Source organism: Aptenodytes patagonicus, chromosome 2 (assembly GCF_965638725.1).
Source record: "Aptenodytes patagonicus chromosome 2, bAptPat1.pri.cur, whole genome shotgun sequence".
NCBI lineage: Eukaryota > Metazoa > Chordata > Aves > Sphenisciformes > Spheniscidae > Aptenodytes > Aptenodytes patagonicus.
This window is the reverse complement of record NC_134950.1, coordinates 97,390,548-97,407,714: the sequence shown is the minus strand read 5'-3', so window position 1 is coordinate 97,407,714 and position 17,167 is coordinate 97,390,548. Positions and strand designations below refer to the sequence as shown.

At 45.1% G+C, this 17,167-nt stretch overlaps 1 protein-coding gene across 3 annotated transcripts in view; it reads right to left on the bottom strand.

Annotated features, from left to right (window-relative positions):
• The window catches only part of RREB1 (ras responsive element binding protein 1), a 125,360-nt gene that overhangs the window by 71,492 nt on the left and 36,701 nt on the right, over positions 1-17,167 (bottom strand). Inside the window, exon 2 of one of the 3 annotated variants that reach the window (XM_076330496.1) lies at positions 7,849-8,219. The exons of the other annotated variants lie outside the window; for them this stretch is intronic. Coding sequence (XP_076186611.1) covers positions 7,849-7,879 — 31 coding nt within the window. The 5' untranslated portion in view covers positions 7,880-8,219. The remainder of the gene's footprint in view (positions 1-7,848; positions 8,220-17,167) is intronic. 3 annotated transcript variants of the gene reach the window in all.

Sequence of the window (17,167 nt, the reverse complement as noted above, 5' to 3'; positions counted from 1 at the left end):
AAGACACTTGCTAGACCTATTTCCTCCTTTGGGATAAAGTGTGACTCCACTGTATGTTAAAGCTGAGCCCATCAACAGTTACTTCCCCCCTTCACTTATGTATATTTATTTGTATTTAATTTTCTTGTTTTAAGACCACTCTCAACAGTCACAGCTGCTTCTCCTTGTGGTGAAGAGCATCACGGACGAAGCGAAAAGGAGAACACAGGCCACAGGGGAAGGAAGAAGAAAGGAGAAATTATGAGTCTTCAGAGTCACAGTCACTTGACTTGCCGTCGAGAGGCAGCTACACAAGCACGGAGCAGCACGTCCTCACCCCTGGGAGCTGGTACAAGTCTCTGCTCCGGATTGCTCCACTGTCTTTGCACATGAGCTCTCCCTTTGGAATAGATAGGAAGAAACACACAATACAGGCAAGGAGGGGGGAAACCTGGTGTGTAGCACAAAGCTGCTCATTGTTCTGCTTTCTGAAAAAAATCCACATTAACGTTAAAGTAGAAGCCATGCACTAATTGGGCCAGGGAAAGATTAACACTCTCAGCCAAATACTTTTATTGGTTTCATTAAACATGCCGTAGTACATAGTACAGAACACGGGGAGGAGGAGAAACAGGGGAAACAAATGACAGTTTTAGGAATGTGCACCCCCACACACATGCATTTCAAACCACTTTTTCTCATGAGGCCCAAATAGGAATCCTGAGCCTTCTTCATCATTTCCATCTTAGCAACGCTATTAGCTTATTCAAGGCTTTCCCACTGTTTTTTTTCTAAGTGGTAGAAAAAACCCCAAGGATCATTTAAATGAAGGCCAGACCTTCTAGTATACAAATTTAGACAAGAACAGAACTTCAAAGAGGGATATTGCATTTGAATAAACAGAAGTTTACTGTTTACCCTTGAGATTATAATACCTAAGAATCGCTACGCTGCGCTCCAATCAGTTTCTGATGCACTGGTCTCCTACTAAGCTTCTACAAGAGGAGCAGATTTTACTCCCAGAGCACATGGCGACTCTCCCAAGCACAAATGGTCACTCCCACCCCAAGAGATGCGCACAGTCACCTGCACTACATTTTGAACATGATTTTGCATCAAAGCTGGCAGGAAGGAAAGTGGGTGAAAAGGCATCGTGTGGGAAGAAAAAAGGGTTAATGCTATTCAAAGCACTGCCTCAAGGCAAAGGAAAACCAAATGAAAAAAGTTTTCCCGACTGACCTTTTTAATACCAACTCTGCCCTTGCTACTGAAGTGTCGGTGCTGACTTGGCACCCCAGCGGTAGAGAATTATACTGGCAGCGTCACCTCACTGTCACCACTGCTGGAGCACCAGTACAGAGCAGCCTATGGGGAAAGGAAGACAAGCATAAAAAGAAAGACAGTGGCATGGGAGTATCTGGTGGTCGTTCTTTCACTTAGCATTTGGTAAAAACTAAGAATGTTACCCCAAAGGTTTCGAACTTGTACCTGTTTTCCTCTAGGGAAAAACAAAACCAAACAAAACAAACCCTAAAAGACAACAACCAAAAGGAGCAACATCTCTTGAAAGGTACTCTCTGAGCACCAAAAGACAGACTGCTCCTCTTGCAATGAACTCTCTGAGCTATTAGTGATACAATTGTTTTACCTGTGTTAGTGCACGTTAATACTTTGCTTCCTAAAATAACTCTACAAATCCACAACATCCATATGCCTTTTCTTACCTAACATGTACACAGACAGATATACCCAGCCACAGAATAAACATGCTCATGGCCATGCCTTAAAACTGAGTGAGGGACCACCTTCTGTTTTGGGGGCGGGGCAGGGGAAGAAGCACCAAACAAGAACAAGATGACCCCCGTATTTCCAGATTATCTTGTATACTGTTGCTACAACATTTAACAGTTAGGCTAAATTTTAAATATTCAAACATATTTACTCCTCCTGTTTTATTTCCTTGTGTGCATGATGGGACACACGTGTGCATTTAGTTTTTATGTAGGTTTTGAAAATCACCTTCTGATGACCTATGGACCACTAATGGTCCTCAGGACTTTGGCTCAGATGACCAAAAGCATCTCTCCATAAAGCATACCAGAATTTTAACTTAGTTAATGCCTTAAGCAAACAACAACTCTGAATCATCATGATACTCTGGTATTACATTGATGTAATACACTGAAAACAAGGAAGTTATATTAATCTAACAGTGAGATGCCATACTGGCAAAGCAAGGGTTTCCTGGATGAAATTCACCTATATGGTCCAACTGGTTTACAGCAATGCACGGAGACACCAGGCAGCCTTAATATAAAATGCATTCGTACCTATCTTCTTGGCCCTGCACTCAATTTGCTAACTTGAACAGGGTACCCACGTTGGCTCCTTTCGCAAGCGCTGTGTGCTGTGGGAACTGCCCTCACGCAGGAGCCTGTGGTCTTGCCAGGCTAGAAAGGAGAACCGAGGCACACGCTGCTCCAGCACCAAGAGTGAAAGCAAAACCCGACAGCCCCCAGGCTCCCAACAGGAAAGCCCAGGTCTCTGCCAGCACGCTCGGTAGGCACCTCAGAGGGTTTGATCTGAGCCTGCACAGGGCTCCCGACCAGCACTGCCATTCTTGGGGACAGAAGCACCATACAAACGCACGGCTGCAATAACCTGCGGCCGCATTTAGGCTCAACAGCTGCTGATGAATTTTGAGATTTTTCTAACGCCTTAGTCCTCCTCCCCCCCAACTAAAGTAGTATCTACGAGCTGTTCCTCACCCTCGCTGTTTGTATCAGCTTGTGGGTGAGCACCTGGCCCTCCAGGAAGCCTTTGTCACCAAACTGCAGTCAGCTTCGAGAGCTTGTTCAAGCAAAAAGGACATTGAGATTTGAAGACAGCTTAACAAACCTGGGGCCAAGAGCACTACTTTTAGACACACAAAAAAATAAAGTCAGGGCAACAGCAGAGTAAAACAAGCGGCTGTAAGCAGACATCCCTCCACTCCTTCCCGTATAGACAACGGCAAACACCCCTCCACCCTCATCCTTGCCTGCCCGCGCAGCCGTTGGGAGACCGGTGGGGAGGGGGCCCGGCTCCCCCCAGTCACCGGGAACCACGGCGACGCAGGGGGAACACAGGACAAGACGGGCCTTGGGCCTTACCCGGTACATCCCCTCCCCTGCGCCCTCCCCGCTGGCTGAGGAGGGACACAAAAGCAATACTGTCTGTCCTTATAAGCTCTGCTTTGCATGTGTTCGGGGAGCGGGGACAGCTGTGCGGACGCCTCGCAGAGTTCCAGGAAGTCGATGTGTTTCTTGGCTTTGACTCCAGTTTATTTGCCTTAGATGAAGTGGCGACCCGAGAAAGTCCCTTGACATCCCCCCCAGGCTGGCACCGGCCACAGCGGGGCAGCGTTCCTTGGGACATGGCCTGGGGTCTCTCCCCACACTGATCAGCCTTTCTTGGTCCGGCCACCACGTCTCTCCCTCAGGCCAGGGCTGGCTCACATCCCACCGGCCAAGGGGACGGCCTTGGGACACGGTGTGGGAGAGGGTGGGAGCCCGGAGCAGAGCCAGGGACCGGCAGGAGCGGGCCCTGAAGGCTCTTCCCTCGGCAGGCGGGATGGAGGTGTCTCACAAAGGCGGGAACAGGTCAGGCAAGTGGCGTCATGCTGCCTGCCAAAACCGCTGCTGCCCACACGGCCCCGAAGGAGCCGAGGACAAGTCAAGAGAGTGGAGGGGCAGGGGGAAGCCAAAGTGAGGACCAGAGGGCATCCCCATCGCCCACGTCTCCCTGCCCAACAGGCTGAGGAAGGGGAGGTGCGCTTGCCCGAGGGGAGCCCCAGTGACCCCAGGGAAGCACGGCCCCGGGACACAAAACCTTGTCTGCTGCTGCTGCCACCTTAGACAAGCAAGAGGGGATGAGGGATGCAAAATGAGGAAACAAACAATCTAAAACATAGCTCTGTGGGTTTGGGGTTTTTTTTTCATTTTTGCTTTGCCCTGCCAAACCCCGTTAACTTAAAACCCTGAGGGGGGGGAAGCTATAGGTTGAAGTCCCATACCTACATGGCTAAGCGAGCACTGTGCTGAGGGAATGAGATACTTGTCCAAGAGTCCAAGGGGTGAGCCAGACAGATTGCACTGGGGAGAGCCAGATGGAAAACATTTCTGAGTAACGGAAAAGAAAAGCGACCTTCCCCTCCAAACAGTCCAAATTACAGCGCCCCTCAGCTCTGACTGAGGAGAGGCTGCACAGACGCCAAGCGGGCAAAGCGGGACGCTGGGCTCAGCCGGGTAGCTGTGACGGAGATGCTGACATCTCTGACAATATACGGCCAGTCTAAACCACGGGATATCTTGTCCTTTTAAGGTGGGCCAAGAGCAAGCATCTGTGCAGCAGCAGCAGCACAGGCCCAGCCTGCCATCAATAGCCCCTGGTGTCACTGAAAAAACAGGGGCTCCTGTGCCATACCAACTGGCCGTGCAGATGCCCAGGCACCCACCCCAAGAGGAGACAATCCATCCGGTTGTTCCTCTGCACAGCATCACGGAAACAAGAAGGAACAGTAGTAATGAGAGGAAGAAAAGCCACAAAACCATGCCGCTGGGCTGCTCACTGGCAATTGGTGCCTGCAGCTGTCAGGGAGGGAGGGAGGGCCTGTCCCCATCCCCATCCCCGTCCCTGTCCCTCGCCCTGATGGCCAGCAGCTCAGCCAAGGGCAGCTTCGGACCCGGGACTCGAGGCAAAGGTTTAAAGCAAATCTCTGGAAGGAGAAACGAGCAAATGTTTCACCCCCTCATGCTTGCTCTTCACACGTAGCCAGAGCTGTGTGTGCGCAGCAGGACGGGTTCGGCAGGGATTAGAGAGGCAGGATGAATCACGCCGAGGAAGATACAGAAAATCTCCTGTGCTAGTGCCCTGTATTCTTGTGTGGCGCCCTGGTTGCGATGCTCTTCCTCCAGGATGGATTTAAAGAGAGCTTCACAGAGGGCCTGAATGCATGGGCAATTTTACAAAAACCGTTCTGGAAATAGGGTAAGCTAAACCAGGAAAAGACTCCTTCCTTTCGGAGTAGCTATGTCCCACATGGCATTTCACCACTGTAACTACATCCACATGCTAGCAGATTTCCTTGTGCAGGCAAGCCCAAGGGGGAGAACATTGGTTCGCTTACTGCAGAGCCCCCAGTGCATCCTTTGCAGGCCGACCACGCTGTCTTTGCGGAAGATGCCAACGCACTCTCTGCTTGGAGCACCGTACCAGGTAGCATGCCAAAGCACTTTACGCCTCGCAAGATAACACAGTAAAATGATGCATGACATGAGAAAAGAAAGAGTAGAAATTACAGGGATTAAAACTCATTTCCTGGTGGTAGCATTGTCAACCATCATGATTTTATCACGAGCCCTGTAAAAATCTGATGGTGTTACATTACTGCACAAAAGTCTCAAACTTTTTTTTTTTTTTTTAAGTCAAAGTTCTAGTTTTCTGGGTTGTGGAGAAAGGACAGAAACATTACATGCTCAGCAAACTACCAGAAGAAAATGGAAGTGAACGGATTAATTTTAAAGCCTCAAGCTTTTAAGGATAATCATGATCTCAGATGCTCAACCTGTAATTTCTTAACACACAGGGACAGCAACACAGAGCGTCCCTTCTTTACACAGCACGTTTTGTACCCTGGAACATATACCTTCCAAAACTAAAATGGCTTTTTTCTTTTTTAAAGAGGGAAAAGAATTGCAACATCTCAGCACGTTTCTAACGTTTTATTTAAAAGCCAGCACAGCTGCACTTTAATGCTACTTAAAGATGAGAACCTCCACCAAATCACCAAATTCATTTTAAGCAGAAAGATTCAACATGCAAATATTTTGCAGAGAATGATTCAAGAGTTTGCAGCTCTTCTCACTGCTCTTTTCCAGGGAGCATGACTTGCTGACAGGATTAACTACTGCCAGGCTCACGAAGCTGGGAGACAGCTGCCACATGGCAGCCATTTATTACAAAGCTCCACTCCTCTAAAGTTAGGGAAGAGGCAGACTATTTCATCTGTGTTATCAGCAGGGTTCCTCTGCTCCACAGGCTTTAATGACTAGGCTTTTTCTAAACAAACACCTCCTTTTTTCCCCCACCTTGTTAACATCATTATCTTCCTGTCTTCTGTTTCTGGTCAGCACAGGAACTATTCCCCCTATCACACTCTCCAAACAACAACAAAAAAATCTATAATCAAGACAATTTAAAACGTTCAGAAACACACATACCCCCCGAAATAGATTTTTTAGAGAGTTTTAGCTTGAAATTTTAAGAGGGGAAACCACATGCCACAGGGAGAAAAAGAGAGATGTGCTGGAGCAAAGGGATTCAGAAGAGTGCTGTACAACCCTTTGCTCTCCCATCCACCCTCAGAGGCATTTGTAATGTCAGCCTCCAACTGCAATTTCCAAAGCGGCTACACAGCTTTTTCATGAGCAAGATAACCTGTAGCGCTCCTTCCTAGCTTGTGTCTCCACACCAGGCAGATCCTCCACAGACCCACAAGCCAAAGCCAACCCCTGCCCTGCACTGTGTGAGGCACAAACAGGTCTCAAGTCAACCACCTCCTACAGTCTGCTAAGGACCTAGAACAGATATACACCACCTACATCATCTCCATGTGATACTAAGCATAGATGATCATTGGTTGCCATTCTCCTGTTATTCTGAGGCAGAGTTAAAAGACACAAGCTAGCTGTTTAATTTTGCTCGGGGTTATTCAAGATATATATTTGCCATAGATACCAGAGTACCACAAATCACTCAAAACTGAGGTTTACTGCTTCCTCCAGGTGAAGGGAGAACCCAGCCTTGAGAAAAACATCTCTCTCCTATCACTGATGAGCAAGTTGCCACAGTCTTGTGAGCACACCCACTGGCTTATACCAGCTGGGCAGGTAGCTGTCAGGGTTGTTTGCAGAGCTCTAAATTCTGAAATACAAAGTTTCTTTCTTGGTTTAGTTAGGTAAATTAATTACAGCAGTAGATGGTGCTGGCAAGCCTCTCCAAGTTGAGATCCTCACAGAAAAGCCACTAGGAAAATTTTAAACAGCAGTGCTAGTTGCCAATGGTATTCTTCAGTACGAGTTATCTTTCTATTTTGAAGTACACACAGTGAAACTAACCTGTGGGAGGTGCTTCCTGCACACAGACAAAATGAAACAGCATCTGTTAATTTTCATAGACTGCAACACACGTGCAAAAAAAGGGCACAGGGATCCAGTTCGACAATTTCTTATGGAATTCAAAAGTCCCTTAGCTTTATCAGATGAGTACAAGAAGCCTTCTCAGAAACGACATATCTCTGACTTGAAAAAAGATGTATTTTCAAAACAAGAACTGCATACACACACACACACACAAATCCCACTTCATCCACAACCACATCCAGCTGCTGACCTTCCAAGTTCCTTGTAGTATAGCCTTTGCTCTGGGACTTTAAAAGCCTAGCAGGCATTTCTAAAGGGTTTTACAAAGTACACAGGCCCGGCCTTGTAAAAGCTCATGAGGAATCCACGGAGGTCATCGTGGAGCTTAGACAGTCTGCAAACAGTATAATCCACGTGCTGGTGAGGTAAGGAATGACCAAAGTCAGGCGGATAGGCCTGAAGACTTCTGCAGCAACTGGCTCCTCCAACAACGCTGTAAACCCTGGAGGAAATGCCTGCTGATCTTCAAAGCCCTTCAGTAGGAACAGCCTTAAGTTTCCTGAACATGAGCATTCTGGTTGTGAGGCCACAATCCTCTTATGCACACAGAGAAAAATGTAAAAACAAAGCAAACAAAAAAATTAAAATCCACTAAGGTTAATAACTGCAAATAACCAGCAAGACTGACCCTCTACTCTGCAACGAGCTGTCGGATCCATCCAGCAAAGTTTTGATGCTCCTTGGTACAACAGCCAGACGGATCAAGCAGCAGCTTACAATCTCTGCAGCTTTCCTTTTTCTATTCCAGGCAGTCCTCCACACGTGTAGACTCCCGGAATGCAATACTCAGTTGTTCGGACTAGGAGGGGATGCTACAGCCTGTAGCTGTACAAGGTGTCCACCGTAACTATATCAAGACCATTGCAGTGCACTGCACTGCTGGCAGAATTTTAGGTACAGCCTTCAGTCACCTGACGGGCTGCACAGGCGACCATGAGTAAAGGGGAGTCTGGACACCTGCACGCTGCAAAGAATTGCAGGAAGTTTATTTCAGGAACGCTGGGGAAAAAAAAAACAGACAAAATTGTGAACAGGTTTCTTCAGTAAGTGAAGTTTCAAGTTGCTATTCCTCCAGCTAAAAACGTCTGCTGCTAGTCCAAAACCACCCTCCTCTTCCAAAAAAACAATTCCACCGCTAGTGCTTCACACATTGCCATCAAACAGATGACACAGACAATTCTTTCCACAATTCACGTATGAAAAGGGAAACTCATTTCCTTCTGCTGACTCCCATTGACATATAATATACCAAAATGTTAGCCTGAAACAAACTCATATGAATTATGCATACGTTCAACCCAATTCTGGGTGAAGTAGTAGTTGCAAGTGTTCACCATAGAGAAAAACAAACGACAACAACAAAAAAAATCGACCAAGTGGCCTGTGCACCCACTCACACCCGCCCCAATTTCTGCAGTAGGACAGCAAGAGTTTGCCAGTGGAACCTTGACTAATCACTTTCATATATGCACACATAGTGAAGCAACATCGAAGTATCATAATCAGACCTATGATACTGAAATTCATACTTCTTTTGAGGACTGATGTTTCCACATGAACATTTTCTCAGTCATATATACATGCACACCCACACAGCCACTTTCTTTTAATTCTAAAAATGAAATCACCTTGCTTTACAGTTTTAAGCCAGTACATACTATGGCAATATATATATTTACATTAATCTTGCTGAGGTCACTTAGAATCTACTCTACGATCAGAGAGGTGAACAAGACCTAAAGTGTTTTAAAAGAGCCACAAAAGAAAGAAAAAAAAATCTGATACTGTTCTTTGATTAGGTTACAACTCTTTAAAAGAATAAACTGTATTTCTACACAACTGACAGATCCCATCCTCCAAACTTCATATAAAAATGACGTTCATTCAGAGCAAAAGTAAAGGACGAAGAAAACCTCAACACCAGAACTCATACTTTCACTCAGATACTAAATAGCAGGAGCTATTTTCCACTTCCAGTTCAGACATTATTGTTTTGTAGCACATGTTATATACCTTATGGAGCTCAACCGTTCAATATAGAGAGATACAAGAGGAGAATTCGAGAAATTGGTAGCCGTCTCACCTGTAGAGCAGACAAGTGTGTATGTGAATGAGTTAAAACAAGAAACTAAAAGGAGAAAGCATGCAAAACTACCAGCTAAATCAATTATTTTTCACTGTAAGGTAAAAAACTTTTCTTAATCTACCCACTCATTTCACACATGGTAATGTGCAACTATCATTCTACCAAAAATTACGAGAGTCACCACCAGGTTTGTTTCACTCGTTCCTTCATCTAAACTTCAAATGGGGTTTCTGAAGCTAGAAGATTTCGCCATACTGACAGCTGAAGACAGAAACTGGCCCTTTCCTCATCTGTTAGGGTCTGGCATGCCATGGAGGCTATGGAGGTAGGCACTTTCATAAACAGAAGTGGCAGCAGCAACATGTTCAGCGTATTTCACACCAAACTTGAAACATTGTTCAATACAGATTTGACATAAAAAATATGAAAGCTGATAAGTTCAAAGATTCCTCAGCAAATATACTCCTTTAAAACTTCCTAAAATTTCTAAACATGGATAATTTCTGAAGTAACAAGGTCTTTAAAATAGCAGTAAGCAAGCTCCCCGAAGGGTGGGGTAATTAGGAGGGTTATCACACCTCTGGGGGAAGTCACAGGCTCTATCTTGGCAGTGTTTCATCCCTTCATATACCCAGGGGACTGATTAGTTCATGATAAGCAATTAGGCACCCTAGGGAGGACGGTTAACCGTCTTACCAAAACAAAAAGGCTGCACAAATGTAAGTCTCACTAGATTAAACAAACACTATCTGAAGAACAGCAAATTTGTGTTTGTTCCCTTCTACTGGAACTAGCAAATATTACATTTTGCCTACATATGGCACACACAGATCTCAGAAATCCCAAATTTGAGCACGTACTTGCTGCTAAATTGGTAACAAATGCTCTGAGGCATTTTCTTTCCCAAGACACCAGTGCTGTGATGCAGGAAAAAAGGAGGAGGGACGGAGGGGAGGAATACAGTAAATAATGATTAGACAACTTGAACTAGCAACCTCATTCATTTAAATTCTCTTCCTCATTGTTGAAACAGTCCCTAACCAAGGATCAGCTGCAGAAAGCGGGACCTGGAAAGGCTATATACGGCTGAATGCTGGTTGCATTTCAGAATGAAACCCCCAGTCAGCAGCAGCCCACCATTACACACCCTGCTCCTAAAAAAGTTCTGGGAAGCTCTTGCCCACTGTGAGGCTCGCAGGGAGGCACCTATGCGTATCACAATCCTACCCATGTTAAACATTTATCTCTGGTGAAGCAGAGGAACGAATTCACCTTTTGCCTGCCAACTGATGTAAAAGCTCCAACACACACGAGAGCTGCCGATGACGCTGTTTCTGACTTACATCAGGCCCAATATATTTCAAAGTACTTCGACGGCTTAAAATATGAAGGAATGCTTTTCAATAAGACGACCCCCTGTTCTTTTCTGTCCTTTTATCTTTTCTTAACAGTTTGCCATCCAGTGATAGGAGGGAACCCCAGCTGCATAGCCTGAGCTTTTATCTTCTGCTGACCATGCAACAACACAAAGCTCAGTGCTGGATTTCCTGCTGCTTGCCTAAAGGGGCTGTTCAGCTTGTTTAAATATTACTTGCCTTGGGAGCCTTGGAGTTGTGCCCAAGCACTGTACTGTATCTTCCCAGCATCCATTTCAGCATGTACTTTAAAGGTCTTTAGGTTCGATGTACTATGCTCTCCCTCGCTACGGGAGGAGCCTGATGCCTCCAGAAAAAAAAGAAAACCCACCCGACTCCTCCCTCTCTCCCCATTCCCCCCATTAATCCCTGTGCCTCATTCTGTTACACAGCTAACAGAAGTCCCTCTTTATCCCAAAAGCAGGCAAACATATTTAGTCCAGTAAACCGAACCAATTGCAACCAAGGGAAAAGACATTCTGGTATGAAAGGCTACAGCTAGGAAGAAATCAGATGCCGTGTAACACGTACAGCAAGCTATCAATGCTCAGTGAGCAAACAACTGAGAAAGTACAGTAGCAAAAGCAGGCTTTTAAGCCAAGTTGTGGTACAGCAGCCTCTTGCCATGCTAAATTTGGGAAGTCTCCACAGTGGATTTTAGAAGAAAAGAATCTTCAAACACGACCTTCTCCAAATTTACAAACTTAACATCAAGGCACTTTCTTTCCTCGTTCAGAGCAGTGATGAAAATAAAACACAGCTTTTACAAAAGCAGAAAGGATATTCCAGCCTTTATGAATTCTTTCAGAAGCCCTCCTTTTCACAATTACTGTGCCACCGAGAGGCTGCGTTCTGGCTACAAGGTCAGCAGGGAGATAACCTTGGCCAATAGAAATGATCTGCATCAGCCCAAAGGCATCGCCAGGCGGCCACCTATTAAGCAGTCCAGCAGGCCTCACTGTTAACCTGTTTGTAGCCAGTAACAGCTGATATGGATGGAGAAGGAGGAGATAAAAATCCAGATTCAAAATCTATTTGTGAAAGTTGTGGACAAAGGAGTTTGAGTAAGGAAAACTTCAGTGAACACTGACTGCAAGAACTGTCTTGTAAAAAGATGTCTCTCATATTCCATGGCAGCTGACATGTAGAAATACATGTACCGCCACAAGCCAATGTAGAATTGCAGTTGCAAGGAAACTCAAGGCTAGAAGTGAAAACCTGTTTTTAATCCATTCTGCTTCGCCTCAGCCTGCAGTGTACAGGCTGATTTAACCTGATGTAAGCCACGCTGTCATTCAGAAGGACAGACTGCCAGTCCTCACTTCACCCCGCAGCTCCGGCCACACGTTCTCCCTCCAGCCTCAAGCCAGTCCTAGTGTTTGAACAACCACACGGTGATCTGGGATCACAGAACTGATCTGGTTTGGGATTTGCATTTGTTTGGGGTTTTTTTTGGTTTTCACTTAAAAATGTACACACATATAGTTTCATCAAGAGCCTTCACACAGGGAAGCAGAGACATCGTCAAATTACACCCTCTATTTGAGTGAGGGATGAGAGACCTGAGCAAGAATGTTGTCGGTAACTCTACTCCCGCAGTGCTGCAGTACCAGGGAAAGATAAAAAGATGTAGTGGAATGAACCCACAGCCGGCTCCATCTCCAGACTCCCTCCTCCCACCCCCCCCTCGCTCCCTTCTCTCCAGCTCAGAGCTCGCTTGCAAACCCTCTGCCATAAAGAACACTCCTATCATTTAAAAGTCTACCTGAAGTTCAGTTCTCCAATTAAACCCAGTGCAAATAAGTTCACAATAAAATAAACTACCACAATTAAAATGTCTGCACCGCACCTCTCCCATGGCATCCCTGGAAGAGGGGAGCAAGAGAGCAAGAGCAGTCCCAGGCAATGAGTTAGTAACTTTCTGCTTACCTATCGAGTTTTTCCTAGATCAAGGACTGGGTGTACCTTTTGCACAGTGCTAAGCACAAAACAAACACAAGTCCAAAATATCCCCCTCCCTCCCCACCTCCCTCAGTCTTTACAGGGCTGAATTAAGCATCAATTTCAACTTCCGTTTGTTTGTAAACACTTGTAAATACCCTTTCCCCATGCACAAAGACAAAATTTACCCCCCCCAATACAACTCATGCTTCATTAAGTCACATCAGTAACAATGCTGAAACAGTCTGCCACCATGTGCCACCACATGTACCAACCACAGCTCCAGAGTCTTCAGTAAGTAGGGCAAGCAGCTCACCTGGAGTCCTTAGGTACTTCAGAAACAATATTTACAAACCTTGGGCCCTTGGACTTAACATACAGCACAGTGGGAATGGCACACATGGTCCCACACGGGCAGCTGACCCCCTCCAGAGAGTGGTATTTATTATAAAATGCATCACCTTAATGGGACGGAATGGGACAGAAGTGGAGAAAAGAAACCAAAGCTGCAGAGGGAAAGGACGTGTTGCCTGGCTGCATGTCCTCAGGGACTGCTAGCTCACGTTGCTTGCACCTTGCACCATCTGATCCCTCAAAGCTAAACATGGAATGTAGGTAGCAAGTCATAACGCTGTGCAGGGCTGGAGACATGACCCATCAGCTGTTTCTGCATTATAATTATTGCACTGGGGCACAGCAGGACCAAAAGTTTGCCTGGGCATATTTCTGTGACGTTTTGACTTGTTAAAAATGACAAGAAAGGCAGCATGCCGCTTTCAGATTTGCGATTACAGTCGCTTTTCCGCAGGCCCGGCATTCTCTGTTTAAAAACCTCAATCCGCAAGGAAAGCGGAAGGCCCAGAACTATTTCGCTTTATTCAAAACAGCATTAAGAAGTCGGATTTCACAGGGCTGTGCTCTCTTTCTCTCTTCCCCCTCCACAAGACAGAAAGGAGTTTCACACAAAGATGCAGCAAAACAGCACTCCCGAACCACCATTCTCTGCATTTCTAAGCTGGTCTTGGTCATTTCCCCTTCAGGCCACTTCTGCTCCCAGGCTTTCTCTCGCTCTTTTTATTTTTAAAGTTTCTGCTACTAATAAAAAGAAATGAAAACCTTATTGCAATGCCATCATTTCCTTGTATTATCATATTCTCTAGTGAACTGATTAATTCTCAGAGTGATCCTGACCCTCAGCTCCCACTGGGCCTCAAGTGATGCAAACGGTTTCTTTCAGCTCTTCCTCCATTTTATTTTTGTCCTAGCATGCACCAAGCACAAGTAGAGGACTAAGTTTTGCAACTCTGGACTTAAAATGCAAATATCTTCACTGGTATAGCTGGAAAGGAACACTTCACTTTTAGGCAATTTGGTTGTTTCTGTAACATGCTCAGAATTACACAAAGCTCAAAGAGAACAAGTCAGTAAAGAAATAACTTAAATCAATATATATTCAACACATCTTACTGTCCAGGCTTTGCCCTACAAATGAAGCGTCAGTTATTAGAAGCACAGTTTGTCAGGCAGCAACATGAATTTTAGTGCAACAGGTCAGCGGAGAAACAATAACAAAAATTGTAGAAGGACAGCACAAAAACTTTGCAGCAGTACACAGCCACAGCGTTTCTGTTACATGAAACGTAGCAGGCAGTGTAAATCTGGATAGCGCAGCCCCTTTCCAAATGACTTCCTTTTGGAGACCACGAGCATTCACAAGCTGGAGGCATGCTTTCAGGAGGTCACTTAGAGCCACCTCAAGCTTCCTCTTTGACACCACGTGGACTCTCCCTGCCCTCCCACCCATCCCTCAACCAAACAAAACAAAAGTTTTAGTACTTTTAGCATATTTCCAGACAAAGATGCACTCAAAGCAAAATCGTTGCGAGGGCTGAATACAAAAGGGATATCCCCCAAACTTCAAAGATGCCGTTTTTTGCAAGAGCAGAGAGGTACAGGGATGCCAGGTGGTTTATGGGAAGGCAGGTGGAAGGGAAGAAGACATCAGTAAACTACAAACGAGCTTGCAGGTCAGAAAAGCACACTCGAGGCTAATAGACCAAAACTTCTATTAGCACAAGAAGAGAACCCATCGCTAAGAAACCACTTCCTATCTTATTCTCCCCATCCCCTCCCCGATAGCCTTCTCCCTATTGTAATTCAGAACAGCCAGGCAACTGATCTCTAACCATCCATCAGAAGAATTGGCTTATACAATGTCACCCAGCCCACCACACGAACAAAAACCACCAACGAATCCAGCTAGTGGTTAACTGCAAATTTTTGCTTTACTGACGGTATTACACTGCCGAGGGTTCCCTTGCCTTTGCACATACACTGCCCTCTTAGAAACCCCCTCTGCTCAAACTCAGATTTACAAACACGTGTACAGATATTCTACACATCTGCTTCCACCTGGTGGATTACCAGAGATGGAGACTGCAGCGTTTTTAAAACAAATGTATAAACCCACCTCTAAAATTAGTTGCATGGTAATTCTGTGGGCAAGAGCAGAGGGGAAGAGTGGTTGGGCTCAGGGGGAGGGGAAAGTTTGCAAGAAATGGAATACGAATCACTAAACTGTTTAACCCATTTTGAAATTCAGTTTTTTCTCTCTTGGAAAACAAACAAAGAAGGGATTTTTCTTTCATTTTGAGGAGTTTCTCGAAACAGAGGAGGACAGAGCTATTCAATATTGCTCTGGGGTACTTAACGTGAATAAATGACTTCAATTAAGTGTCTTGTCAAAGAACTTAAAATAGTCTTTCTGTGGTCTCCCCTTCTATAATCAAGCAAAAAAGGAGTTTTTAAATGCACATTAAAATACATATTATACATACACACTGTATATAATAAAAACAAAACAAAATCCTAAAGTAATTTACTAATTGCTAGCCAAAACTACAGAAACCAGGGGTTCTTTTAACACTTCAGCAAAGCAAATGAGAAATGTCAGGGAGTATCCTGAGATACTCGCTGTTGGTAAAACCTCTCAGGTCTGGTTTCTAAAAATTTCCTTGCTATGATACCTGCAAATGCAGCTTTGCAGTAACTTCCAGTTCCGTTTTCATATGCATATTTTTAAAGATAGCAGCCGCCTTCACCCTGCATATGCAGCATCGGGGGTATTTCATTCTCTGTGGCTGAAGTTCCCAGAAAAGCCAACTCCGGGGATCGTAGGTGTGGCACATTCCTTTTTGCTCTAGGTACTCCTCCTGACTGGAAGCGAAGGTAAATATTACTCCAGCCTCAATCTGTTTCCCTCTTGCACCCACAGCAGCTTAGTAAGATACAGTCAGCAGGCTATTTTGAATTACACTTAAGGGCTCATTACAAATCAAGGCCTCAGTCTTGCTCATGAATTGATACTAATAGGCCCATTCTATGGAAGAGACCCATTAGCTTCAACAGAAGCTACAGAGGTCCCAGTGCAAGCTGTGGTCTACAAGGGAGGGCTACGTGGCCCCTGCATCAGGAAGTTTGTTTACATCACATATACAGGTATTTATGAACTCCTGGGCCTTTGTTTTTCTTTAGGAGACCAGCGGTGTTTGGCAAGGTGTGCAAATCTTGCCAGACAACTTTCAAGCTACCCCTACTCCATATGGAACAGAAGTGCCTACAAAGTAAAGCACATTCATGAGAACAACATTTTCATCTTACACCGACAAAGCCCTCAACCAGAGATTCTATACCTATACCTGTACATCACAGTGCAAGAGAAATGGTCACACATTCCCCACGTGTTTTTTGCATGTGAAAGAGAAGCCAAATATATAGGCACACGAGGTCGCTCAAGGTGTGGGACTAGGTTGCCAACTTCAGTACTCACAGAGCTGAACTGACTTACTCTGATCTGCAGTAAGAGGGACACGAGGATGCTTGGCTTTCACTGGGTCATGCGCAGTCCTTTTTACCATCCATATTGCAACAGACATTAAGAACAGAACGCACTGGAGAAATCACTATTGCCGATGATTATCAGCTATGATAATAAACAGCTAGCTTATTCAATCAATAGCTATAACTGCAATCTCCTACCCACTTTGCCCTTCCCAAATCTCAATGCCCCTGCATTCCAGCTTTGAGGACTAGAAGAACAGGTCAGACTTTCTCCCCCTTTTTTAGGGATTCTAGGTTTGTTGTGGTTTTTTCTTCTTTCCAGTAAGAAAAGAGAGGACATGAAAAAGAATTCAAAACCTGAAGTTACTTTTCCCTTAGCTGCATTCTTAGAAATGGCTGAAGAATTTTTTTTAATTACTTATTTTTCTTTCAACCAAAACAAATATGGCCTGAAGCTAAACACCTGACATGTAGTGTTTCAGCACAAATGGTTAAAGCTTGGTAGAGCCGCATGCAAGATAAGACAGGGCCCGTAACAAAGCTGCCTGGTGATCTCCAATTGAAAATCCTCCTGGCAGCCCAGCTTCTTTCACGCAGAGGAACTTACTGACATTCTCTCTCCATTCCTGTCCCTGATGACTCTCTCAGTATACCTGGAAATTAGG